Raw genomic sequence first — 26,998 nt, forward strand, 5'->3', positions numbered from 1 at the left:
CAACCGATCCATGCGGTCTGTGAGGAGCTGCAACTGGGTACACTTCCTGCAGATGTAGTCGTCCGGAACGCTGGAAGCTTCACAGACCTCCCACATCTCACAGGTGAAGCACTTCACCCCTCTAACTGTCATTTCTATCACTAATTAATAAATTAATTTAAAATAAATATCATCCAATTATCTAGTAAATTAGGAACTAAAGTGAAATTTAATGGATATTTACTTTTAACCGAGTAACCTTTAATTCCATCATAACCTTTAGTACGCCAAAATATCGTCTCAAAGCAGATATAACTTCGTAAATGGCTACTATACTGTTGCTAAACTCAATTTACTTTTATTAAACATCATGGCCTAGAAATTTATTGCCCCCTGCATGCCCATTATATAGGCATAAAATGGGCATCCAAGCATCCAACATGACAGACAGCATTCATTCCTGTGTGTAGCACTCCTGCCTCTAAGTCAGATGGTCATGGGTTCAAGTTCCATTCCAGAGACTTGAGTGCATAACCTAGGTTATCACTTCAATGCAGTACTGAGGGATTGTTGCACTGTCAATCGTGTCCATTGAGACCTGAAAATGAGGCCCATCTACCAAGGTGGGCAGACAAGATTGCACAGCATTATTCAAAAAAGAGCAGGGGACTTCAACAACATATATCCTTCAACCAATATCTAAAACAGATGATCTGGTTAATTTTTTCATCACCATTTGTGGGACCTTGCTTAGCACAAATTGGCTGCAGTGGTGACTATACTTTATAAAGTATTTTTTTGGCCCTAAAGTAATTTGGAATATCCAGAGGTCATGAAAGGCACACATAAATACCAATCTATCTTTCTTTTTCTTTTACCCTATCCTGCCTTCTCTCCCTTACCCACATGTTCCTCCCCCAGACTCCATTCTTGCTTTGCCTTCTCCCTTACCACCCTGGCAGCTCTTATAATTCCTGCTAACAGAGGGACGAAAAGAGAGAGACACATGAAAATGTGAACTTGTCCACTTTTGCAGGAAGAATAGAAAAGCTGTATACTATCTACATGGACAGAGATTGCAGAACTCAGTGCACAGAGGGATCTGGGTGCCCTGGTACATGAATCGCACAAGCTTAGTATGCAGGTATAGCAAGTGATTCGGAAGGCAAATGGAATGTTGGTGTTTATTTGCAAGGGAAATGGAGTATAAAAGTAGGGAAATTTTACTGCAGTTGCACAGTAGTTGGTGAGACTATGGAGTACTGTGTACAGTTTTGGTTTCCTTATTTGAAAAAGAATATCATTGCATTAGAAGCAGTTCAGAGACGGTTCATTCAACTAATTCCAGGGGTGAAGGGATCATTTTATGAAGAATGCTTGAACGGGTTGGGCCTATCCCCATTCAAGTCTAGAAGAATGAGAGGTGATCTTATTGAAAGATATAAGGTCTTGAGGGGACTTGATGGAGTGGATAGCGGAAGGATGTTTCTTCTTGTGGGGGGGACGAGAACTAGGGGACACTGTTTAAGAATAAGAGGTCTCCCTTGGAAGACGGAGATGAGGAGAATTTTTTTTTCTCAAAGGGTTGTTAGTCTGTGGAATTCTCTTTCCCAGAAAGCAGTGGAGGCTGAGTCATTGAATTTATTCAAGGCTGAGTTAGATATGTTTTTGAGAGACAAGGGAGTCAAGGGTTAAGGGGGGCAGACAGGAAAGTGGAGTTGAGACCACAACCAGATCAGCCATGATCTTATCGAATGCGGAGCAGGGGCTGAATGGCCAACTCCTGCTGCTAAGTCTTATGTTCCTATGAACCAATCAATCCAGTTAAGACTGGGAACCGAACCAAACCTAGCGAGGAAAAATAACTCATCGCGTACTCAGAACTGGTCAAAACCAGAAGTCTGCCTAGAAAACATTATGTGAGCCTGCTTTTCGGAATAGTGTGGTGCTGCGTTATTTTGTTAATGAAGTCGGATCTGAAGTTAGTTAATAGGTGACATTTGGTTCTAACTGTTACTCTTCACATTCACTTGTCATTTGTAAACTAAAGCATCTTTATGATCTGTATTGAGTTTCGCCTCATTAAACTGCTTTCAGTCTACCTACTTAAAGATCGGTGAAGTGCATGTGAGGGCTCATGCAAAAGACAGGCTATCAGATCACAAGGGGGTCAAATCATTACACCCTCAGGTTGTGCTATTATATTAGCTAATGGACAGTAAATGCAAGATGCTCAGACGGTTTACAGAATAGATCTGCACTGCTGTACCCAAGAAAGTATCCAAGGTAGACCTGAAATGAGTAAAATGGACATTGTGGCTCTCGAGAAGGTATAAAGATGGACAAGACTAATGCCTTCAGTTTTGACTTACTGGAAATGCAGACTTAGAGAGGATCTGATGTAGGTACTTAAAATTATAAATGCATCAACAACAGACAAGTGGTTTGAAGAAACTGGGCCAAATAGAGCTAATGGCAACCTATTTAAATTGAGAGAGTGGGGAGTGAAGTTGCATGTTCGAAAGTTCTATTCTTCTCAGAAGGAGACAGACTTGTGGAATAGGACAGTGGAGATGGAATGGGAGAGTGGAGGTGGTAATGAGGACTGACTCCTTGCTGTTTTCAAGACATGACCCAACCTAAACAATATTCTCATTGGTTTATACATCTCTGACCTTTGTAAGCTGAATCAAACTTTTTAGCAACATCATTGTAGTCATCATGTCTTTGCAAGTTCAAATCATTTACATCGGCCAGATGCTAATTTGCTGCATGCCTACCAACTGGCAGGTAAAGATTCCAAAATGTTACAATCTTATGTATGTCAGCAAATTTTAGAAACATTAAAAATAAATTGGTCTACTTGGAAACAGCACTGTTGTATATAGCCTTATATTTTCAGATGAACAAAAGCAAAATACTGCGGATGCTGGAAATCTGAAATAAAAATAAGAAATGCTGGAACCACTCAGCAGGTCTGGCAGCATCCGTGGAAAGAGAAGCAGAGTTAACGTTTCGGGTCAGTGACCCTTCTTCGGAACTGACAAAGATTGAAAATGTCACAGGTTATCAGCAAGAGGGGTGGGGTGGGGCAAGAGATAACAAAGGAAAAGGTGTAGATTGGACAAGGCCACATGGCTGACCAAAAGGCCATGGAGCAAAGGCAAACAATATGTTAATGGTGTGTTGAAAGACAAAGCATTAGTACAGAAAGGGTGTTAACGGACTGAATATTGAACAGCAGCAAGTGCAAGTATGAAAAAAAACAGTGGATAAGCAAACTGAACAAACTAATGTAGTATACTGTATTCGCTGCTCACAATGTGGTCTCCTCTACATTGGGGAGACCAAGCGCAGACTCGGTGACCGCTTTGCGGAACACCTCCGCTCAGTTCGCAAGCAGGACCCTGAGCTTCCGGTTGCTTGCCATTTCAACACTCCCCCCTGCTCTCATGCTCACATCTCTGTCCTGGGATTCCTGCAGTGTTCCAGTGAACATCAATGCAAGCTCAAGGAACAGCATCTCAACTACCGATTAGGCACACTACAGCCGACCGGACTGAACATTGAGTTCAATAATTTCAGAGCATGATAGCCCCCCATTTTACTTTCATTTTTAGTTGTTTTTTCTTTTTCCTTCTTTTTTTCTTTTTTACATCTTTTACAACCTTTTTTTTTGCATTTATTTCATTTCCTCTTAGTTTGTTTAGTTTGCTTACCCACTGTTTTTTTCATGTTTGCACTTGCTGCTGTTCAATATTCAGTCCATTAACACCTTTCCTGTACTAATGCTTTGTCTTTCAACACACCATTAACATATTGTTTGCCTTTGCTCCATGACCTTTTGGTCAGCTATGTGGCCTTGTCCAATCTACACCTTCTCCTTTGTTATCTCTTGCCCCACCCCCACCTCACTTGCTTATAACCTGTGACATTTTTAATATTTGTCAGTTCCGAAGAAGGGTCACTGACCCGAAACGTTAACTCTGCTTCTCTTTCCACAGATGCTGCCAAACCTGCTGAGTGATTCCAGCATTTCTTGTTTTTATTTCTTATATTTTCAGATGTTGGCAACAAGTTGAATAATGGCAAGCAAGGACATATCTAGGATTTTCTGCAAACACCTGAAGTTTTTGAAATTCCTCCCGCTCCCTTTTCATTTCAAAAGCTTTTCTTTGTCTTTCCTCTTCTTCCTGTAGTCTTTGGGCAAATTGACGATCAGCCAGGACACATTCTAGAGTCAAATCAGTGGAAGAAACACAATCACAATACAAAATATTAACTATATGTCCCAAAATTCATATACAGCACAAAATTTTCCAATAGGTATATATTTTACCAACCTGTATTAAAATAATCTGGTTTTACATATATGTTAGCAGATACTCCACTAAATTGCTCCTTTTAATCAGAGGATATGCTGTTTTACCCAAGGGCCATTATGCATATCATATATATATATAAATATAAAGACACACAAAATGTTTTTTTCTTGCCTTACATCATAACTTGAAATTTTTTTTCCGATAAACTCCTTCTTCACTCTGATTTCAATAAAAGAAGGAGTTGGAAAACTAACACCTAAAATGTGTCAATTATTTAAGTAGAAACAGAGCAGGTCCGCCTCTAATCAGATCAGTATGGCTACTGACGTTTTGAACACCAGGCAGTTTTCCAACTGGAAACATGCTCAGAAGAAACGGGCCTTTGGTCTTGTGGTAGTGGGAGTGAGGTAGATGTCATGTGATAGAAGTTGAACTATGCAGTGTTTGTGATGGATAGAAAGATTTGAAACTCAGTGCTGGGTTGATCAAGACACCTGTGCTCTGCAATATCTGATTCCGCCTGAATGAGTAGCTAGGGAAGATAGAGGCACCAACAAGGAAGGAAAGTTTATGGCAGAGAACAAAAATTATCATTTTAGTCTTCTTGATGTTTAATTGAAGAAAATATTGACTCATCCACACTTTGATGTCAGGCCTGTCTGGCATCAGAGGTGGCTGTGGCGTCAGGGGAAGTGATGGAGGAAGTGTAGAGCTGGGTTTTACCAGCATACATATGGAAACTAGCCTATGCCCACAAGACTGAGGACCATCATGTTGATGAGGAAATGAAAGGAGAGGTGGGATCAAAATTAAATCCACGCAGGACTCTGGAGGTGACAGTGCTGGGACTGGAGGAGAAGCCATTGCTGCAGACGCACATGCACTGACTGTGTACAGACAGATAGGATTGGAACTACACCAGGTAGTCTCAAGGAGCTGGACAACCTAGCAGAGTCAATGGTCGACCATATCATGTGCTAGAGATTTCAAGAAGGCAAAGGAGGGATAATGCAGTGTAGTCAAGATCACAAAAGGAACCATTTATGATCTTGATGATTTTAACTGGGCAGAAGCTGAACTGAAGAGATTTGAACAGGAGTTTTGAACAGAGCCTCAGAGTGATGCAACATTCAAAGATCTTATATGGAACAGGGTTGGGGAAAGATGAATGGGTTGAAGGTGAGCTTTTTGAAGGGGAGGGTGATGATGACAGGTCTGAATGGGAGGGGTGTTGCCTGAGAAAAGGGAGCATTAACATCAGCAAGCATGGTGTCTAGCAAGGGTAATTCAGCGGTCAGTATATTGATTGGGATGAGGTTAAGGGGGCATGAGGTAGGCGTAATTGGAGAGGTGAGCTTGCAGAGCTGGAATGAGAGATGGGAGAGATGGGAGAGATTAAAAGATGATTGTTTATGGAAAGGAACTATGGGTTATCCTTGTTTGGAAAAAAGGAGAAATGGAGCTATGGGTTATCCCTTGCTCAGGAGAATGAGGTGCAGTAGTGTTCAAAATGATGATGATAGATCTCATTATCAAGTACATCAATAATGCATAACCATAATTATAATATTAAATCTACACACATTGTGCTCAAGTTTGCATTTCTCAGAGTTATGGAAGGCTTTATAGAGAGAACAGAAGGGGTGGGAGACTATGGACTGGATTTCATAGTGCTCCTGACATTGGGCTCTGTGGCAAGGTGGGCCAGAAGATTGTTCCGGCAGAGGCCTGCCACGGAGGCCAATATCGAGAGGGCCCGGTCTAAACCTCCCAGCGGCGGTGAGGCTCCAAGGGGGCATCCCTGCCGCTGGTCAACGGGAACTGAATCTACATATTTAAATCAACATATACTTACCTTGAATCTTCTGGGCCCGCCACAATCTTCGGCACGGCGGCTGGCACTCCCACGCCTTCAATTCCCCGTTTGGGGAAAGCAGGCGTGACACTGGTGGGGAGAGGGAGGAGCTAAGGTTTCTACTGCGCGGTGAAGCGGGGGACATGGACAAATAAGCATCATCAGTGTAGGGGATGGTGGGAAGGGGTGAACCTTCAACTTTGTACAATATATGGCGGGGCAGCAGGTCAAAATTCAAAGGCAAGTGTTTTGGGGGGGGGGGGGGCGGAGGCAAATACTGAATATAATTTTTATTTGGGGGGTTGGAAAGGGGCACAAATGTTTTGGGGGGCAGGGGTCATTTTAAAAATTCAAATTTGCCGGCAGGGTTGGCTGCCCTTTAAAAATGGTGCCAGTGCCTGCACACAGGCAGCTGACGCCATTGCTGGTGACGGATAGCCCATCCCTCCATGCGATTGAGGGGGAAGGAGCAATCCCCAGCTATTTAAATGAGCCGCCACGCGGGAGATTGTGACGGCTCATCGGTGTCTGCGGGCTGCCATTTTTTGAGCTCGCCGCCAGGAGCAGCGGCAAGGTCTTAAAATTCAGCCCTATCAGTGACTAGGAACGAGGGCAACGAAGGCAGAGGCAAGAGAGAAGTTGAGCAGGTCAATACCAATAAAGTTGTCAAGAAGAGTGGAGGGCCAAACGACAGGGAGTTACGACCTTGAAAGGCAATTATTAAGGGTGTGGTGTTTCTCCAAAAGTGGATGATGATGGTAGTGGGCTGGGTGGAAGGCAGGAGGAGGGGCAAGATAAAACCTATTCAGTGATTGAGACTTGGACAGTGGAGAGGCCGCAAAAGATGGCAGGATCAAGGGAGTGAGAGGGAGGACAGGAGAGATGGGGCGAAGGGCGTTTAGTTGCAGATGAAAATCACCAAGGAAGAGGAATCATGATGCGGAGGCTAATTGAATAAATTGATCAGGGTGGGCTTTGGAAGACAGAACATGACAAAGATTGTAAGTGAGAGATGAAAGGGAAGGAAGAGGCATTCTAAGGAAAAACAGAGAGGAGTATGGAACAGGCCAAGGTGCAACTTTCAATAAGCACTATGCAACCACCATGGCAATTTGAACAGGGTAACTGATGAAATATGCAGGATTCAAAATTCACAAAACAAAAAAAAAAATTCTCTCCTCTGCACTTGAACATGGCTGAACACCAATCTCAGAAGAGTGGATATAAAAAGAAAAACCACATATGCCAGACATTTGAAATGAAGCGGGGGCAGGGGGAAAAGAGAGACAAGTGTGGGGGGGTGGGGGGGGGGGTTGGCTGGAAGAGAATCAGAGCGAGGGACGCAGAGAGAGAGAGAGTGAGGAGGGAGAGTCACAGAGACTGGGAGAGAACGATATCAACATCACTCCTGACGGATGATCATGTATCCGGAATCCTGCGCATCATTACCTCAACATGCATTGGCAGAGATTGAGTAACTGGCAAGCAAAAGCAAAGCCAGGTACATCACGAAATCTTTGTTCAACATAATGGCATATTAAGTCTATAAACGGTCTTCTCATTTAAAGCTTCTTCACAAAAATGCACATTTGTTGTTTCTTTGAATAATAGCAAGATAATTAAGAATGTGTGCATGAAATACAACAAATATTCATTCCTGTCTGGTGCAAAAATACCAGAAAGGTGGCTCAACCGTGGCTTACAAAAGAAATTAGGGATAGTATTAGATCCAAAGAGGAGGCATATAAAATTGCCAGACAAAGCAGCAAGTCTGAGGATTGGGAGCAGTTTAGAATTCAGCAAAGGAGGACAAAGAGGTTGATTAAGCGGGGGAAAATAGAGTATGAGGGTAAACTTGCGGGGAATATAAAAACTGACTGTAAAAGCATCTATAAATATGTGAAGAGAAAAAGATTAGTGAAGGCAACTGTAAGTCCCTGACAGTCAGAAACGGGGGAAATTATAGTGGGGATCAAAGAAATGGCAGAATAATTGAACACATACTTTGGTTGTCTTCACAAAGGAGGACACAAATAACCTCCCAGAAATGTTAGGGAACCTAGGGTCTAATGAGAGGGATGAACTGAAGGAAATCAGTATTAGTAAAAATAGTGTTAGGGAAATTAATGGGTTAAAGGCTGACAAATCCCCAGGGCCTGAGTTGTAAAGGAAGTGGCCCTGGAAATGGTAGATGTATCGGTGGTCATCTTCCAAAATTCTACTCTGGAGCAGTTCCTACAGATTGGAGGGTGGCAAATGTAACCCCACTATTTAAAAAAAGGAGGGAGGGAAAAAACAGGGAATTACAGACAGTTAGCATCAGTAGTGGGGAAAATGCTAGAGTCAATTATAAAGGATGTGATAGCAGAACACCTGGAAAGCATAAACGTGTTTGGACAAAGTCAGCAAGGGTTTACGAAAGGGAAATCATGCTGAACAAATTTGCTGGAGTTTTTTTTAGGATGTAACTAGTAGAATAGAAAGGGGTGAACCAGGGGATGTGATGTATTTGGATTTTCAGAAGGCTTTTGATAAGGTCCCACATAAGAGATTAGTGTGCAACATTAAAGCACATGGGATTGGGAGCAATATACTGGCATGGATTGAGAATTGGTTGACGGACAGGAAACAGAGAGTAGGAAGAAATGGGTCCTTTTCCAGGTGGTAGGCATTGACTATTGGGGTACTGCAGGGATCAGTGCTTGGGCCCCAGCTATTCACAATATATATTAATGACTTAGGTGAGGGAACTAAATGTAACATTTCCAAGTTTGCAGACGACACAATGCTGGGGGGAATGTGAGCTGTGAGGAGGATGCAAAGAGGCTCCAATGTGATTTGGACAAGTTGGGTGAGTGGGTAAATGCATGGTAGATGCACTATAACATGGATAAATGTAAGGTCATCCACTTTGGTTGTAAAAGCAGAAAGGCAAATTATCTGAATGGTGATAGACTGGGAAAGGGGGAGGTGCAACGAGACCTGGGTGTCCTTCTACATCAGTCGCTGAAAGCAAGCATTCAGGTGCAGCAAGCAATTAGGAAGGCGAATGGTATGCTGGCCTTCATTGCAAGAGGATTTGAGTACAGGAACAAGGATCTCTTACTGCAGTTATACAGGGCTTTGGTGAGACCATATCTGGAGTATTGTGTGCAGTTTTGGTCTCCTTATCCAAGGAAGGATGTTCTTGCCATGGAGGGAGTGCAAAGATGATTTACTAGGCTGATTCCTGGGATGGCAGAATTGACATATGAGGAGAGATTGGGTTGACTAGGCCTATATTCACTGGAGTTTAGAAGAATGAGAGGGGATCTCAGAAACCTATAAAATTCTAACAGGAGCTTTTTGAGCCAGCACATAGAGAGAGTCCTACAAGAGGTTGGGTGATACTGGACTTAATCTAGGGAATGAAGCCAGACAAGTGGTAGAAATGGCAGTTCGGGGATAGTGACCGTAACTCTAAGATTTAAGGTAGTTATGGAAAAGGACATAGAGGGACCGGAAATAAAAGTACTGAATTGGGGGAAGGCAGATTTCAATATGATAAAACAGGATCTGGCCAAAGTGGACTGGGAGCAGCTACTTGTAGGAAAGTCTACATCAGACCAGTGGTAGTCATTCAGAAAGGAAATAGTGAGACTTCAGGGCCAACATGTTCCCATAAAGGTGAAGGGTAGGACCAACAAGTCCAGGGAACCCTGGATGTCAAGGGATATAGAGGATTGGATAAGGAAAAAAAGGAGGCTTATGGCAGATTCAGAGGGCTGAAAATAGTGGAGGCACTAGAGGAGTATAGGAAGTGTAGAGGGGTACTTAACGTAATTAGGAGAGCGAAGAGGGGGCTTGAAAAAACACTGGCAGACAAGATAAAGGAAAATCCCAAGGCATTTTATAAGTATATTAAGGACAAAAGGATAATCAGGGAAAGAGTGGCAACCATTAAGGACCAAAGTGGCAATGTGTGTGTGGAGCCGGAGGACATAGGTGAGTTTTGAATGATTACTTTTCATCTGTATTCACTATGGTGAAGGACAATGTAGGAGTAGAGATCAGGATGGGCAATTGTAATATACTTGAACAAATTAGCATTGAAAAGGAGGAAGCATTAGCTCTTTTGGCAGGCTTAAAGGTGGATAAATCCCTAGGCCCAGATGAGATGTATCCCAGGCTGCTATGTGAGGCAAGGGAGGAGATAGCAGGGGTTCTGATACAAATTTTCAAATCCTCTCGGGCCACAGGAGAGGTGCCAGAGGACTGGAGGACAGTGAATGTGGTACCATTAATCAAGAAGGGTAGCAGGGATAAAACAGGTAATTATAGGCCGGTGAGTCTAATGTCAGTGGTAGAGAAATTATTGGAAAACGTTCTGAGGGACAGGATTAATCTCCACTCGGAGAGGTAGGGATTGATCAGGGATAGTCAGCATGGCTTTGTCAGGGGGAGATCGTATCTAACTAACTTGATTGAATTTTTTTTCGAGGAGGTGACTAGATGTGCAGATGAGGATAAAGCAATTGATGTAGTCTACATGGACTTCAGTAAGGCTTTTGATAAGGCCCCGCATGGGAGATTGGTTAAGAAGGTAAGAGCCCATGGGATACAGGGCAATTTGGATCCAAAATTGGCTTAGTGGCAGGAGACAGAGGGTGATGGTTGAGGGTTGTTTTTGCGAATGGAGGCCTGTGACCAGTAATGTACCACAGGGATCGGTGCTGGGACCCTTACTGTTTGTAGTGCACATTAATGATTTAGACATGAATATAGGAGATATGATCAGTAAGTGTGCAGATGACGTGAAAATTGGTGGTGTCGTAAATAGTGAGGAGGAAAGCCTTAGATTACAGGACGATATCGATGGGCTGGGAAGATGGGCGGAGCACTGGCAGATCGAATTTAATCCTGAGAAGTGTGAGGTGATGCACTTTGGGAGAACTAACAAGGCAAGGGAATATACAATGGATGGTAGGACCCTAGGAAATGCAGAGGGACCTTGGTGTACCTGTCCATAGATCATTGAAGGCAGCAGCACAGGTAGATAAGGTGGTTAGGAAGGCACATGCGATACTTGCCTTTTTTAGCCGAGGCATAGAATATAAGAGCAGGGTTGTTATGATGGAACTGTATAAAATGCAGGTTAGGTCGCAGCTGGAATACTGTGTACAGTTCTGTCACCACATTATAGGAAGGATGTGATTGCACTGGAGAGGTTGCAGAGGAGATTCACCAGGATGTTGCCTGGGCTGCAGCATTTCAGCTATGATGAGAGACTGGATAGGCTGGGGTTGTTTTCCTTGGAGCGGAGAAGGCCGAGAGGGGACCTGATTAAGGTATACAAAATTATGAGGGGCATTGATAGGATAGATAGAAATAAACTTTTTCCCTTAGTGGAGGCGTCAATAACTAGGGGGCATAGATTTAAGGTAAGGAGCAGGAGGTTTAGAGGGGAGTTGAGGAAAAAACTTTTCACCCAGAGGGTGGTTGGAATCTGGAATGCACCGCCTGAAGAGGTGATAGAGGCAGGAACACTCACTACATTTAAAATGTATTTAGATGAGCACTTGAAACGCGATACCATACAAGGCTACAGGCCACGTGCTGGAAAATGGGATTCAATTGGGCGGGTGCTTGATGGTCGGCGCTGACACGTTGGGCCGAAGGGCCTATTTCTGTGCTGTATAACTCTAACACCTTTAAGGTGTTTAGTTGGGGATCAGTTAAGGAACCAAGCAGGAAATGGAAGAAACTCTGCAGGAGGTAACCAAAGACGTGATTACAGAAATTAATTTTGTGGAAGCTTTGCAAATGTTCAAAATGCCTTTCAGTGTCAAGAGCTGATCTGCTGGACAATTAAGTGAATTTGCCAGATTAAACCAATAAAGTATAGCTTTTTACATTATAACCTTATTGAAAAAGCAACACAATGTATTACCTTCATCTTTGCTCTCAGCTAAATGCAAATCAACATGTTCCTGCAGTATCTGACAATTAGCAAATACCAGCTTGCACATGGGACATGGATACTGCTTTCCATCACCTAACAAAGTAAAAATTAAACTCCAGTTGAATATACAAAATACTGGCTTATTTCTTATACAAAGAAGATTTTTTTAACAAAATAATAAACTGTTTTGCGATGTAAATGATTGCCCTGCCCTGTTGTTTTTAGTATATGAAGGAAGATGTACACACCATTCAAAAATGCTTTGTGACGAGAAAGAGGTATTTGATATCAACCTCAAGTGATAGAATTAATTAGATTACTATCTATAAAATGGATGCTTCCACCATGAATTGCTTACAAAGATGAAATTTTTTGCACTTAAAACATTGAGACTTATTTTGACTCAAGATAGTAGAGGATTTTAGGTTAACTTTACAAGGTGCTTTTCCTGCCCTTCCCAGGAGTTTCTTCCAACTGAATCAGTTCATTTTCAGGTCTTGTGTGTTTCTTCCTTCAACAAAAAAATGACATTAAGGTTAACAGGGAAAAACAAACTGACACACTGAAAAAGGCTGTATTCTAGCTTTATGAGTTAAAATCTGGCATACCTTTCCTTCCACACTACAGTAAATGTTAATGGTGCTGCTACACTGCAGGTAAAGGTTTGGGATAGGTACCTGCTTAAATTAATGTGAAACCTGCAATGTTGAGTTGAATTGCCAGCTCCATATTACTCTTAATCCAGCAAAACACACATGCTTTTGCACCATCATAAGGCAAAACCACTTTACATTGATGCAAAATACGTTGTATAAATAGCCCACAAACTAAACATCAAACTCAGCTAAGAAGCCATTGAAACAAAGCAAACCAAGTTCAGAAATATTACTTAAACATATAGGGATTGGTTTCAGGTCCTAGGCAAGAATGCAACCTAATGAGCAGCCAGCTCACCTGGGAACAGCAGCGGGGAGACCCAGTTGGTTTTCGTGACCGGGCTTCATTACCGTACTGCTGGCCGACTCCCTAACCAAGACAGCCAGGAAATGGGTAGGATACAGCTGCCTCATTATTATAATTGGGTGTTAGGAGGCTACCAACAGGGACTAGATTGATTCCTGGTAAGAGGGCTGTCATACCAGGTGTATGAGGTTTAGTTTAGTTTAGAGATACAGCACTGAAACAGGCCCTTCGGCCCACCGAGTCTGTGCCGACCATCAACCACCCATTTACACTAATTCCATATCCCTACCCCCACCTGTCCCTATATTTCCCTACCACCTACCTATACTAGGGGCAATTGCTAATGGCCAATTTACCTATCAACCTGCAAGTCTTTGGTATGTGGGAGGAAACCGGAGCACCCGGAGGAAACCCACGCAGATGTGACAGGGATGACAGTTGAGGGGATTATCACTCCAGCTGATCGAGAGATCAGTTTGTCTGAGAAACCATTAAACAAACATTCGTACAAAAATTTGGTTTTTGGTTTACTGAAGATTAAACCTCTATTAAAAGGTGAAACTTTTGTTGTAAACCACTTTTTCCAAGTAGAAAGATTGAGTAGAATGGGCCTATACACTCCAGAGTTTGAAGGAGAGGTGATCTCAATGAAACATAAAAGATTCTAAGAGGCCTTGACAAGGTAGATGCGGAGAGGCTGTTTCCCCATGCTGGAGAGTCTAGAACTGGGGGGGGTCATAATCTCAGGATAAGGGGCCAGCCATTTAGAACTGAGATGAGGCGAAATTACTACACTGAAGAGGGCTTTGAGTATTTGGAAGACCGAAGCGGCGGCAGTCGGACCTGGGAGGAGGCAGATCCGGAGCGGGACCTACATAAAGAGAGAGCGGGGTTTGAGGCCCTTATCTACCTGAAGACCGGAGCAGCGGCAGTCGGCAGGCTCTCTCTCTCTTCCTGTGTCCGTGCGCGCTGAGGTTCAAAGGGGGGGAAAAAAGACTTAGTGATATCACAGGAAATCTGTAAACTGATTGGTTGGGTAAGTAACAGCTGTTAGTGCCTGCAAATAGCGTTAAAAAAATCAGGGGAGAGAAAGTTCTTTTTTTAAAACAAAACCTCAAAACCTACCTTTTGCTGACAAGGTTAGTACTACTAAAGTGTGTTTTTTTATTAGTGTAATTTATTAATAATTACTAGTAATTACTACTTTTTTTATATAGTTAAGTAGTGGTTTTTAGGGAATCAAGGTCCCTAGTGTAAATAATCTCAACTTTTTGAGTAATTTCAGGGAGTAAATTAAGGGCAAGTCATGGCAGGGCAGCTTGGCAACATGGAGTGCTCCTCCTGTGCAATGTGGGAAGTCAGGGTCACATCCAATGCCCAGGGCAAACACGCGTGCAGGAAGTGTCTCCAGCTGCAGTGACTCAAAATCCGCGTTTTGGATCTAGAGCAGCGGCTGGGGACAGTGAGGCTGAAATCATCGCGGATAGCACGTACAGGGAGGTGGTCACACCGCAGGTAAAGACTACTCGGGCAGAAAGGGAATGGGTGACCGCCAGGCAGAGTAGAAGAACTAGGCAGGTAGTGCAGGAGGCCCCTGGGTCCATCTCCCTCTCTAACAGATATTTCGCTTTGAATACTGTTGGGGGAGATAGCTTCTCAGGGGAATGCAGCAAGAGCCAAGTCTGTGGCACCATGGGTGGCTTAGCTGCAGAAGAGGGGAGGAAAAAGGAGTGAGAGAGCGATAGTGTTAGAGAATTCTATTGTGAGGCGTTTCCGTGGCCGTAAACGTAACTCTAGGATGGTATGTTGCCTCCCTGGTGCTTGGGTCAAGGATGTCATGGAGTGGCTGCAGGACATTCTAAAGGGGGAGGGTGAAAAGTTAGAGGTCGTTGTTCACATTGGTACCAATGACATAGGTAGAAAGAGGGATGAGGTCCTGCAAAAAGAATTGAGGGAGCTAGGTAGCAAATTAAAAAGCAGGGCCTCAAAGGTTGTAATCTCTGGATTACTCCAGGTGCCACGTGCGAGTGAGTAGAGGAATAGGAGGATAGAGCAGATGAATGCATGGCTGAAGACATGGTGCAGGAGGCTGGGCTTTAGTTTCCTGGATCACCTTCTGGCCAAGGTGGGACCTGTACAAGTTGGACAGGTTGCACCTGAACCAGCGCGGGCCCAACATCTTGCTGGGAGGTTTGCTAATGCTGTTGGTGGGGAGGGGTGGGGGGGGGGGGTTTAAACTAATTTGGCTGGGGGATGGGATACAGTGTGGAGGTACAGTAGGGGTTGATGCACAGCCAAATATAGACGAGAAATTAAGTCAGTCTGGAAGGCAGAGCAATATTGACCTATTAAGGCACAAGCGAATATTGCAAGGCTGGATTGCATCTATTTTAACGCAAGGAATCTTACAAGTAAGGCAGATGAATTGAGGGCATTGATTAACACATGGGAATATAATATTATTGCTATCACAGAGACGTGGTTGAGGGAAGGGCAGGACTGGCAGCTCAATATTCCAGGATATAGAATCTTCAGGTGTGACGGGGGGTGGGGGGGGGGGGGGTGGTGTGTAAAAGAGGAGGTGGAATTGCACTACTGATCAAGGATTCAATCACTGCAGTAAGGAGGGATGATATCTTAGCAGGTTCCTCAAATGAGGCCATATGGGTAGAAGTTAAAAACAAAAAGGGGGCAATCACTTGGCTAGGAGTGTACTACAGGCCTCCAAACAGTTAGGGAGAGATAGAGGAGCAGATATGTAGGCAAATCTGAGAGGTGTAAAAATAATAGGGTAATAATAGTAGGGGATTTCAACTTCCAACAAAATTAACTGGGATAGTCTGAGTTCAAAAGGCTTAAAGGGGGCAGAATTCTTAAAAGTGCATACAGGAGAGCTTTTTGAGCCAGCACGTAGAAAGTCCTACAAGAAAAGGGGCGTTACTGGAGCTAATCCTAGGGACTGAGGCCAGATAAGTGGTAGAAGTGTCAGTCGGGGACATTTCGGGGATAGTGACCATAACTCTAAGATTTAAGGTAGTTATGGAAAAGGACAAAGACAGACTGGAAATAAAGGTACTGAATTGGGGGAAGGCAGATTTCAATATGATAAAACAGGATCTAGCCAAAGTGGACTGGGAGCAGCTACTTGTAGGAAAGTCTACATCAGACCTGTGGGAATCATTCAAAAAGGAAATAGTGAGAGTTCAAGGTCAACATGTTCCCATAAAGGTGAAGGGTAGGACCAACAAGTCCAGGGAACCCTGGATGTCAAGGGATATAGAGGATTGGATAAAGGGAAAAAAAAGGAGGCTGATGGCAGATTCAGAAGACTAAAAACAGAGGAGGTCCTAGAGGAGTACAGAAAGTGTAGGGGGTACTTAAAAAAGTAATTAGGAGAGTGAAGAGGGGGCATGAAAAAACACTGCTGGGCAAGATAAAGGAAAATCCCAAGGCATTTTATAAGTATATTAAAGGCAAGAGGATAACCAGAGAAAGAGTAGGGCCCATTAGGGACCAATGTGGCAATCTGCAGCTGGAGCCGGAGGACGTAGGTGAGGTTTTAAACGATTACTTTTCATCTGTGTTCACGATGGAGAAGGATGATGTAAGTGTAGAAATCAGGGAGGGGGATTGTGTTATACTCGAACAAATTAGCATTGAAAGGGAAGAGGTATTAGCGGTTTTAGCGGGTTTAAAAGTGATGTAAGGGAGGAGATAGCAGGGGCTCTGACACATATTTTCAAATCCTCTCTGGCCACAGGAGAGGACTGGAAGAAAGCAAATGTGGTAGCATTATTCAAGCAGGGTCGCAGGGATAAAACAGGTAATTGTAGGCCGGTGAGTCTAACATCAGTGGTAGGGAAACTATTGGAAAAAAATTCTGAGGGACAGGATTAATCTCCACTTGGAGAGGCAGGGATTAATCAGGGACAGTCAGCATGGCTTTGTCAGGGGGAGATCGTGTCTGACTAACTTGATTAAATTTTTTTGAGGAGATGACGAGATGTGTAGATGAGGGTAAAGCAGTTCATATAGTCTACATGGACATCAGTAAGGCTTTTGATAAGGTCCCGCATGGGAGATTGGTTAAGAAAATAAGACCCCATGGGATCCAGAGCAATTTGGTAAATTGGATCCCAAATTGGCTTAGTGGCAGGAGGCAGAGGGTGATGGTGGAGGGTTGTTTTTGCGATTGGAAGCCTGTGACCAGTGGTGTACCGCAGGGATCGGTGCTGGGACCCTTGCTGTTTGTAGTGTACATTAATGATTTAGATGCGAGTATAGGAGGCATGATCAGTAAGTTCACAGATGACACGAAAATTGGTGGTGTCGTAAATAGTGAGGAGGAATGCCTTAGATTACAGGACGATATAGATGAGCTGGTAAGATGGGCAGAGCAGTGGCAAATAGAATTTAATCCTGAGAAGTGTGAGGTGATGCATTTTGGGAGGACTAACAAGGCAAGGGAATTATACAATGGGTGGTAGGACCCTAGGAAGAACAGAGGGTCAGTGGGTGTACTTGTCCATAGATCACTGAAGGCAGCAGCACAGGTAGATAAGGTGGTAAGGAAGGCATACGGGATACTTGCCTATATTAGCCAAGGCACTGAATAGAAGAGCAGGGAGGTTATGATGGAGCTATATAAAATGCTAGTTAGTCCACATCTGGTCGCCACACTATAGGAAGGATGTGATTGCACTGGAGAGGGTGCAGAACAGATTCACCAGGATGTTGCCTGGGCTGCAGCATTTCAGCTATGAAGAGAAACTAGATAGGCTAGGGTTGATTTCCTTGGAGCAGAGAAGGCTGAGGGGGACCTGATTGAAGTATACAAATTATGAGGGGCATAGATAGGGTAGACAAGAAACGTTTTCCCTTAGCTGAGACATCAATAACTAGGGGACATAGATTTAAGGTAAGGGGCAGGAGGTTTAGAGGGGATTTGAGGAAAAATGTTTTCACCCAGCAGATGGTTGGAATCTGGAACACACTGCCTGAAGGTGTGGTAGAGGCAGGAACCCTCACAACATTTAACTATTTAGATGAGAACTTGAAATGACATAGCATACAAAGCTATGGGCCAAGTGCTGGAAAATGGGATTAGAATAGATTGGTAGTTGATGGCCAGCATGGACACAATGGGCCAAAGGGCCTGTTTCAGTGCTGTATAATTCTATGACTCTACCCCAGAAGGCTGTGGATCCTTATTTGTTACATATATTCAAAACTAACACCAACTGATTCCCTTACTGCCCAAAAATCAATGAACAGAGGGATGGGGCAGGAAAGTGGAGTTGAGGTAAAAGAGCCATAATCTTATTGAATGGCGGAGCAGACTCGAGGGCCCTCCGTGGCACGAGGGCAAGACTTCAGGAAGCAGGGTGTGACAGGGATGACAGTTGAGTGGATTATCACTCCAACTGATCTAGGGGTCAGTTTGTCTGAGAAACCACTTAAACAAACCTTTGTACAAAAATTTGGTTTTTCTTTACTGAAGATTAAACATCTATTAAAAGGTGAAACTTTTGTTATAAACCACTTTTTCCAATTAGAAAGCAATAGTTTTGAAAAACTCCCACTTTGCGGAAATGGTTTATTTCCCCACACTTGCTGGCACCATCTATCAGGTTTCCAGATTTAGCAGGAAGCCATTCAACTGATGCCACCTACAGGACACACTGCATTACAAGCACCTCATAGTAATACAGATTCCAGTCCAGAAGCAACCCAGGTCCAGAAATATTAGTACCAACCGGGTACATAGCACTACTCTACTGAAAGCAGTGAGCTGCAGGAGGTAGTGGGAGCCACAATTAAACATCACATTCCACCAACTAGGCTTGGGAATGCAATAAAAATAATGATCTTAGTTGGAAAGTGAACTGCTTTAGAAACAGTATTTTAAAATTTATATCGAGCAGTTCAGGACTGTTTGCATTTCCCAACAACTTGTATTTATATAGTGCTTTTAATGTAATAAAACATCCCAAGGTGCTTCACAAAGGCATGTAAAGTAAAATGACACCGAGCTACTTATGGAGATATTAGGTCAAATGACCAAAAGCTAAGTCAGGGGTAGGTTTTAAGGAATGTCTCAAAGGAGGAAAGCAAGCCAGAGAGGGAGAGAGGTGTAGGGAGGGAATTCCAGAGTTTTGGGCTTAGGCAGCTGAATAGTGGAGCAATGAAAATCTGGGATGCTCAAGAAGCTGGAATTAAGGGAGCACAGATATCTTGGATGGTTGTAGGGCTCGAGGAGATTACAGAAATAGGGAAATGCCAGATTGTGGAGCGATTTGAAAACAAGGATGAAAATTTTAAACTCGAGGCTTAACTGGGAGCCACTGTTAGTCAGCAAACACAGGGGTGATGGGTGAATGAGATTTGGTGAGAGTTAGGACAAACGCAGCAGAGTTTTGGATGACCTCAAGTTTACAGATGGGAGGCCGGCCAGCCTATTAGAAGAGTAAAGTCTGGAGATAACAAAGATAGGGATGAAGGTTTCAGCAGCAGACGAGCTGAGGTAGGGGTGAAGTTGGGCGACATTATGGAGGTGAAAATAAACAATCTTAGTGATGGCACAGATGTGATTTAAAGCTCATCTTGGGGTCAAATAGAGCTCCAAGTTTACCAACAGTCTGGTGCAGCCTTAGACAGTTGCCAGGGCGAGGGATGGAATCAGCAGTAAGGGAGCAGAAGAACATAAGAAATAGGAGCAGGAATAGATCATACAGCCTGTTGAGCCTGCTCCGCCATTCACTATGGTCATGGCTGATCTTGGGCATCAACTCCAATTTCCTGCCGATTCCCCATATTCCTCGATTCCCTGAGAGACCAAAAATCTGTGTCTCATTCTGAAATATAGTCAATGATGGAGCATCCACAACCCTCTTGGGTAGAGAATTGCAAAGATTCACAATCCTTTGAGTGAAGAAATTTCTTCTCATCTGTCTCGTTATCCTGAAACTGTGTCCCCTTGTTCTAGCTTCCTCAGCCAAGGAAACAACAGCCCAGATTTTACACTGGTGAAAGGGGTCACAACTTCCAGTAAAAGCAACTCTAAGAGCCATGTGTCATCTCTTCTGTGAAAGGCCTGCTGCCCAATCTAGTGCCAATTAAGCAATTAAGTGAACATTGGCAGATCTTCCACGGGATCAAGGACCCCGGCGCTGCAAGTCCCGCCCTGGAGAGCTGTCAGCCAGAGGCGGTAGCAGCTGCCGGTGAAACAACTATCTGAGGCCCAGGAGTGTCACTGGTCCCAGGCCACAGATAGGTCAGGGCAGGAGAGGTCTCGCAGGGTGGGGGTCGCAGCAGAGGGGGGTGTAGGGGGGTCATTAGCAAAGGCAGGGGGGCTGGCTCTCAGCGTGCCCCCTCCCCCCCATTCCTGATGCTGGGTCCCTCGCTCAGACACTAAGTGCCTTTTAACAAGGGGACACCCACCACATGCCACCCCCACCACCCCCCAGGGCCAGGAATCAACCTGCTCAGTTTTTCATGCTGTGCTTCCTGCGTGGCAGCAGGAAGCCCTTATTTGGGCATTAACTGCTTAATTTTGGCGGTGGCGATTCCCCCCGCTACCATCCCACCCAATTTTATACTCTCCCTGCCTCCAAACCCACCGCGGGGAGAACATAAAATTCCCCCAATGTCTCAGTATCTATCCTGTCAAGCCCCTTCACAATCTTGAATGTTTCAATGAGATCACCTCTCATTCTTCTAAACTCCAGAGAATATAGACCCAATTTACTCAGCCTGTCATCATAGGCCAACCCTCTCATCCCAGGGACAAAACTAGTGCACAGTGGCGCAATGGTTAGTACCGCAGCCTCACAGCTCCAGCGACCAGGGTTCAATTCTGGGTACTGCCTGTGTGGAGTTTGCAAGTTCTCCCTGTGTCTGCGTGGGTTTCCTCCGGGTGCTCCGGTTTCCTCCCACAGCCAAACGACTTGCAGGTCGATAGGTAAATTGGCCATTATAAATTGCCCCTAGTATAGGTAGGTGGTAGGAGAACATAGGGACAGGTGAGGATGTGGTAGGAATATGGGATTAATGTAGGATTAGTATAAGTGGGTGGTTAACAGACTCGGTGGGCCGAAGGGTCTGTTTCAGTGCTGTATCTCCAAATCTAAAAAATCTTTGCTGTACTGTCTCCAATGCAAGTATATCCTTCTTCAAATATGGAGATCAAAACTGCAGACAGTATGCCAGGTGTGGTCTCACCAAAGCCCTATACAATTGTAGTAAGACACCTCTCTTCTTGTATTCCAAACCCCTTGCAAAAAAAGGCCAACATGCCATTTGCTCTAAATGCTAACTTCAGGCTAACATTTTGTGTTCCTTCCACAAGCACACCCAGGTCTTTCTGAACATCAACATTTACAAGTTTCACTTTTTAAAAATTCTGCTTTTCTACTTTTACAACCAAAGTGAATAACTTCACATTTCCCCACAGTATACTCCATCTGTCCCTTTGTTGCCCACTCACTTAACCTGTCTATGTCTCCTTGCAGCCTCTTTGTGTCCTCCTCACAGCTTGCATTCCTATCTAGATTTGTATTGTCAACGAATTTAGATACATTACTCTCTGTCTTTTTGTCTAAGTCATTAATATGGGTTGTAAATAGCTGAGACCCCAGCACTGATCCTGACGGCACTCCACTCGTCACAGCCTGCCAACTTGAAAGTTGGCAGCAGAGAGCACGAGTCCCGAAGGCTGTGTTGCCTGTCGGTTCCATGGTTTAGGACATCTCCCTGGGGTTGCAGAGGAACTTGGGGTGGGAGGGGGAGGATCCAGTTGTGGTGCATATGGGAACCAACAACATTGGTAGGACTAAGAAAGAGGTTCTGCTGAGTGAGTATGAGCAGCTAGGGGCTAAATTAAAAAGCAGAACCACAAAAAGGTAATAACTCTAGATTACTAATATAAAAGCAAAATACCGCAGATGCTGGAAATCTGAAGAAGGGTCACTGACCCGAAACATTAACTCTGCTTCTCTTTCCACAGATGCTGCCAGACCTGCTGAGTGGTTCCAGCATTTCTTGTGTTTATTAACTCTAGATTACTACCTGAGCCACAAACAAATTGGCATGGGCTAAATAAGACCAGAGCTGAATATGTGGCTCAAAGATTGGCAATGGGAGCTGTGGGTTTCAATCCATGGGCACAGGCACCAGTACTGGGGAAAGAAGGAGCTGTACCATTGGGACAGCCTTCACCTGAACCGTGCTGGGACCAGTGTTCTGGCTAGCCAGTTCTCCCCTCATACTTATGCAATTGGCTTTGTTTAAGATTCTTGTTTGTGATTGGAGTATGTCGTTTTCAAACATAACATGGAATTCAATTGTATTATGATCACTATTTGCCAGTGGATGTTTTACTATAACATTACTAATTAACCCTGCTTCATTGCACAATACTAGATGTAAAATAGTTTTATTTTAGAGACAGACAGACAGAGAGAGGGAGACAGAGAATATTCCAGACAGAATCCGAAGAGAGAGAGCTGAAGGGGGCGACAGAGTAACCCCAGTGAAAGCATAGCCAATATGGAGGAGCAGAATTCAGGGTTGGGTACAAAATTGTTAAAATTCACTCAATTAATTCCGAAATGCAATGAGGAAGATGTGGACGTGTTTTTTGTGTCTTTTGAGAAACTGGCAAAGCAGCTAAAATGGCCAGCTGAGACCTGGTCTCTTTATTGCAAACTAACTAGAAAAGCCCATGAGATTTATTCCTTGTTGCCAGATGAGAGTTCATCAAATTATGAACTGACCAAATATGTTATCCATAGAGCATATGAGTTAGTACCCGAAGCCTACCGCCAAAAGTTTAGACCCCTCAAAAAGCAATCTAATCAAACTTATCTGAAGTTTGAAAGAAGTAAGCAGCTGGCTTTTGACCAGTGGTTGAGGGATCTTAAAATGCAGCTCAGCTATGAGACTCTCAGAGAGGTAATTCTGTTTGAGGAATTTAAAAACTCTCTCCCAATCTCAATGAAGACCCATGTAGAAGAGCAGCGGGTTCAGGGAGCCTGGCAAGCGGCCGTTCTGGCCGATGAGTTTGCTTTAATTTACAAGTTGGTTTCCCGGGGAGAACCTCTCCTAATCACCCCCACAAACAGTGGCGCAGTGGTTAGCACCGCAGCCTCACAGCTCCAGCGACCCGGGTTCAATTCTGGGTACCGCCTGTGCAGAGTTTGCAAGTTCTCCCTGTGACTGCGTGGGTTTTCGCCGGGTCCTCTGGTTTCCTCCCACTGCCAAAGACTTGCAGGTTGATAGGTAAATTGGCCATTATAAATTGCCCCTAGTATAGGTAGGTGGTAGGGAAATTGAGGGAAGGGGGGGGGATGTGTTAGGAATATGGGATTAATGTAGGATTAGTATAAATGGATGGTTGATGGTCGGCACAGACTCGGTGGGCCGAAGGGCATGTTTCAGTGCTGTATCTCTAAATAAAAAAATAAATAAAATAAAATAAACCCGAAAAGGACAAAGGGTGGGAAGGTGATAGGAGCCCAGGCAGTCCTGGAAGAGAAAGGAAAGCAGGAGATACAGAGGTCCCTCCTCCAGCCAAAAAGGAAGGTGCTGCGAGCAAGAGTGAGACCCGGAGACCTGTGTGTTTCCATTGTAATAAGGCAGTGTATTTAAAAGCTGACTGCTGGAAACTAAAGAGAAAACCGGTAGGGCGAATCAGTGCACACCCGCTCAATGAAGACGGGATCCTGATGGAAAACACAGAGCAAGCAGTGGCTTTAAGTGCAGTAAGAGTGCAACCCAGGAAGCTTATTATGGCCAGTGCAGGAAAAGTTAATAGGATTCCTGAAGGTTATCAGGGTTTTGTGTCTGAAGGGAAAGGAACCCCATACCCCTCAAGTGGGGCCAACAAGCCCATAGTGATTCTCAGAGTCACAAGTGCCACGAGATCCCTTTTACTGGAAAAAGGCCTGACCTTTCCCCCCAGAGAGTGCAGAGAACATCAAAATGGTGGTGAATGGTATTGGAGGGCAGCATGTGCCTGTACCTGTACACCAGGTGCACCTGGAGTGCAACCTAGTTTTGGGGCCAGTGACCTTAGGGCCTGTCCCTAGTTTGCCTATGGAAGGGGTTGACCTGCTCCTAGGTAATGATCTGGCAGGGGTGAAAGTGGTAGGCCCTCCAGTAGTGAAAGAAAGACCACAGGAGGTCAGAGAGACAGAGCAGTGGCAGAAGGTCGTCCCCTGCAGTGTCCCTGAATGTGTAGTGGATCCAGCCATGATCATACCAGCTCCCCCAGAGGAGACTGCATTGGCACTGCAGGCAAATGATCATAAGGTTTGCCTGGCCAAGACTTTCCTTAGAAAGTTAGGAGACCCAGGGAACGAATTAAATGCATTTTCCCTAGCTGAGGCTCAGCGAACCAACCCAGTAATGCGAGAGTTAGCACAGGCTGCCCAGTCTAAAAGTGAAGCAGAGGGAGTCCCTGATTGCTACTAGATTAGATTAGAGATACAGCACTGAAACAGGCCCTTCGGCCCACCGAGTCTGTGCCGAACATCAACCACCCATTTATACTAATCCTACACTAATCCCATATTCCTACCAAACATCCCCACCTGTCCCTATATTTCCCTACCACCTACCTATAGCAGTGACAATTTATAATGGCCAATTTACCTATCAACCTGCAAGTCTTTTGGCTGTGGGAGGAAACCGGAGCACCCGGAGGAAACCCACGCAGACACAGGGAGAACTTGCAAACTCCACACAGGCAGTACCCAGAATTGAACCCGGGTCCCTGGAGCTGTGAGGCTGCGGTGCTAACCACTGCGCCACTGTGCCGCCCCACTTAAAGAGTGAGGTAGTGAAGAGGAAATGGAGTCCTCCTCACAGACCGGAGGGCAAGGAATGAACAGTGGTGCCACAGAGGTACCGGGGAGAAATATTAAGAAGGGCCCACGAGACTATAATGGCGGTACATGCCGGTGTATGAAAGACCAAAGCCCGCATAGGACAGCAGTTTGACTGGCCAAAACTTCACAAAGATGTGGAGTACAGTAGGAGTTGCCACATGTGCCATGTTGAGGAGAAACCCCAACCTACAGTGAAACCTGCACCCCTAAGTATTGTACCAGTGTTAGGAGGACCCTCCAGCCGAGGGCTGGTGAACTGTAAGGGACCCAAGCTGAGAACAAAAATGGACAGGCAGGCACACGGCTGGCAAAAGTGTAGTAAGAGAAGGGGAAAAAGTGACCAAGAGGGCAGGTTAAAGGAAGTCCGGGAGGAATCCCAGTTGAAAGTCCAGCCAACCAACCTCGAAAAATACGAAAAGTTGGACCCCACATCCTCCTATGTAAATGCAGACTCTAGAAGCACCCCACCAAAGTTGCTAACAGCATTTACAGGAACCTGCAGAGACAAAGAGAGACCTCTAGGGGGCACAGAAACTGTGAAGATGATCCCTCATCTAGTTGAAGTGTCACAGGAGAGTGCAGCCAAGTCTGCACAAATAGCTGCAGATAGGAGTGTCCCAGAGAACAAAGGGGATATTAACAAAGAATCCTCCCCCACAGTCAGAGGAAATCCCGTCAAAGGTCTTTGCATGATTCAGAGAGTTCAGGATTGACCTGCCCACTACTAACTCTCCTGAAAAAAAAAAATAACTTCAACAGGAACAAAAACCCTAGGCAGTCATGGCAATTTGAAAACTGAAGAAAAGCTTCCCCAAAGAATCACAGGCTACTGGGATGCCAAAAAAGGGGGAAATTAAAGCAGCATTGGCACCCAGAAAAGACAATTTTAATAAGCTTTAAGACTGATGAATGAATGGAAATGAATGAGAGAAATGCATGGTTTTCTTTCTGTATCTTATATTTCTCTCAAACCTTGTAATGAAATGTGTTTTCTTTCAAATCGCATTTCATTCCCCTGGGTGTGGAGGTGTCATGCAGGCCCCCCCCACCTGCCAAGAATGAGGCACACATTATTTCACCTCATGAATATTAAAAACATAAAAATGTTGCTGGGAAGAAAAGAGGGCCTATCACAAGGAACTGTCAGGCCCCTCACCGGAAAGACCTTTTTACATACTGGCAGTCAGTGTTGGAACAAAGGTCTCTGCTTCTCCAATACACAGAAGACCTGGTCAGGCCAGTTTAGTCACATGACTAACTGGCTGTTTGAATTTGAACTTGGAGAGAAAGAAACTGAGAAAGCTGTTGCTCCTAGACCGGAAAAGACCTCTCTCCTGTCTGCTCTCATCTTGCTCTCACCAGCTTCGGAAACCACTGAAGACATATGAACCCCAAGAGAGAAAAGTCTCCTACAGCAAACAGTATTAAGAATAATACTGGGACCCAACAAAAAGCAAGACTACCTATAATCAAGGACCAGACAGCGAGCTCAAAACACTGTGTTTAAAATTGAACCCTGTTACAATAAAACCAGGTGAAGACAGTAAAAGACCCCAAGACACCTTTCTCACCTGGCCATAACTCACTAATGTCCTTACATCATCCTTTACTATCAGGGCTACCCCCCTCCTCCTTTTCCATTCTGTCTTTTTGAAATCTTGTGTACCCTGGAATATTTATTTTCCAACTTTGGTTACCTTGTAACCATGTCTCTGTAATGGTGATTAGATCTAAACCGTTTACCTCTAATGTGCCATTAGTTCATCTTTCTTATTGCAGATGCTCTACGCATTCAGATAAGGTGACTTCAATTTTATTTTTTTTACTACTATTCCCTGCATGGACCTTAACTCTTTGATGCTCTATGACTGTTAAACTCTCTATTCTGTCCTGTCCCTCTCAGCTTCTCTCTACCCACATCAATTTTAAGGGTGGCACAGTGGCGCAGTGGTTAGCAAAGGGTGGCACAGTGGCGAGCACCGCAGCCTCACAGCTCGAGCGACCCGGGTTCAGTTCTGGGTGCTGCCTGTGTGAAGTTTGCAAGTTC

General features: G+C 44.4%; 1 protein-coding gene across 3 annotated transcripts in view; it reads right to left on the reverse strand.

Annotated features, from left to right (window-relative positions):
* Nucleotides 1–26,998, reverse strand: part of zufsp (zinc finger containing ubiquitin peptidase 1) — a 56,913-nt gene that overhangs the window by 13,101 nt on the left and 16,814 nt on the right. For all 3 annotated transcript variants that reach the window (XM_068018493.1, XM_068018479.1, XM_068018485.1), the window contains 2 exons: nt 12,089–12,193; nt 4,104–4,213 (listed from right to left, as the gene is read on the reverse strand). In XM_068018493.1, coding sequence (XP_067874594.1) covers nt 4,104–4,213; nt 12,089–12,193 — 215 coding nt within the window. The remainder of the gene's footprint in view (nt 1–4,103; nt 4,214–12,088; nt 12,194–26,998) is intronic.

Source organism: Heterodontus francisci, chromosome 3 (assembly GCF_036365525.1).
Source record: "Heterodontus francisci isolate sHetFra1 chromosome 3, sHetFra1.hap1, whole genome shotgun sequence".
In the NCBI taxonomy this organism is placed as follows: Eukaryota; Metazoa; Chordata; class Chondrichthyes; order Heterodontiformes; family Heterodontidae; genus Heterodontus; species Heterodontus francisci.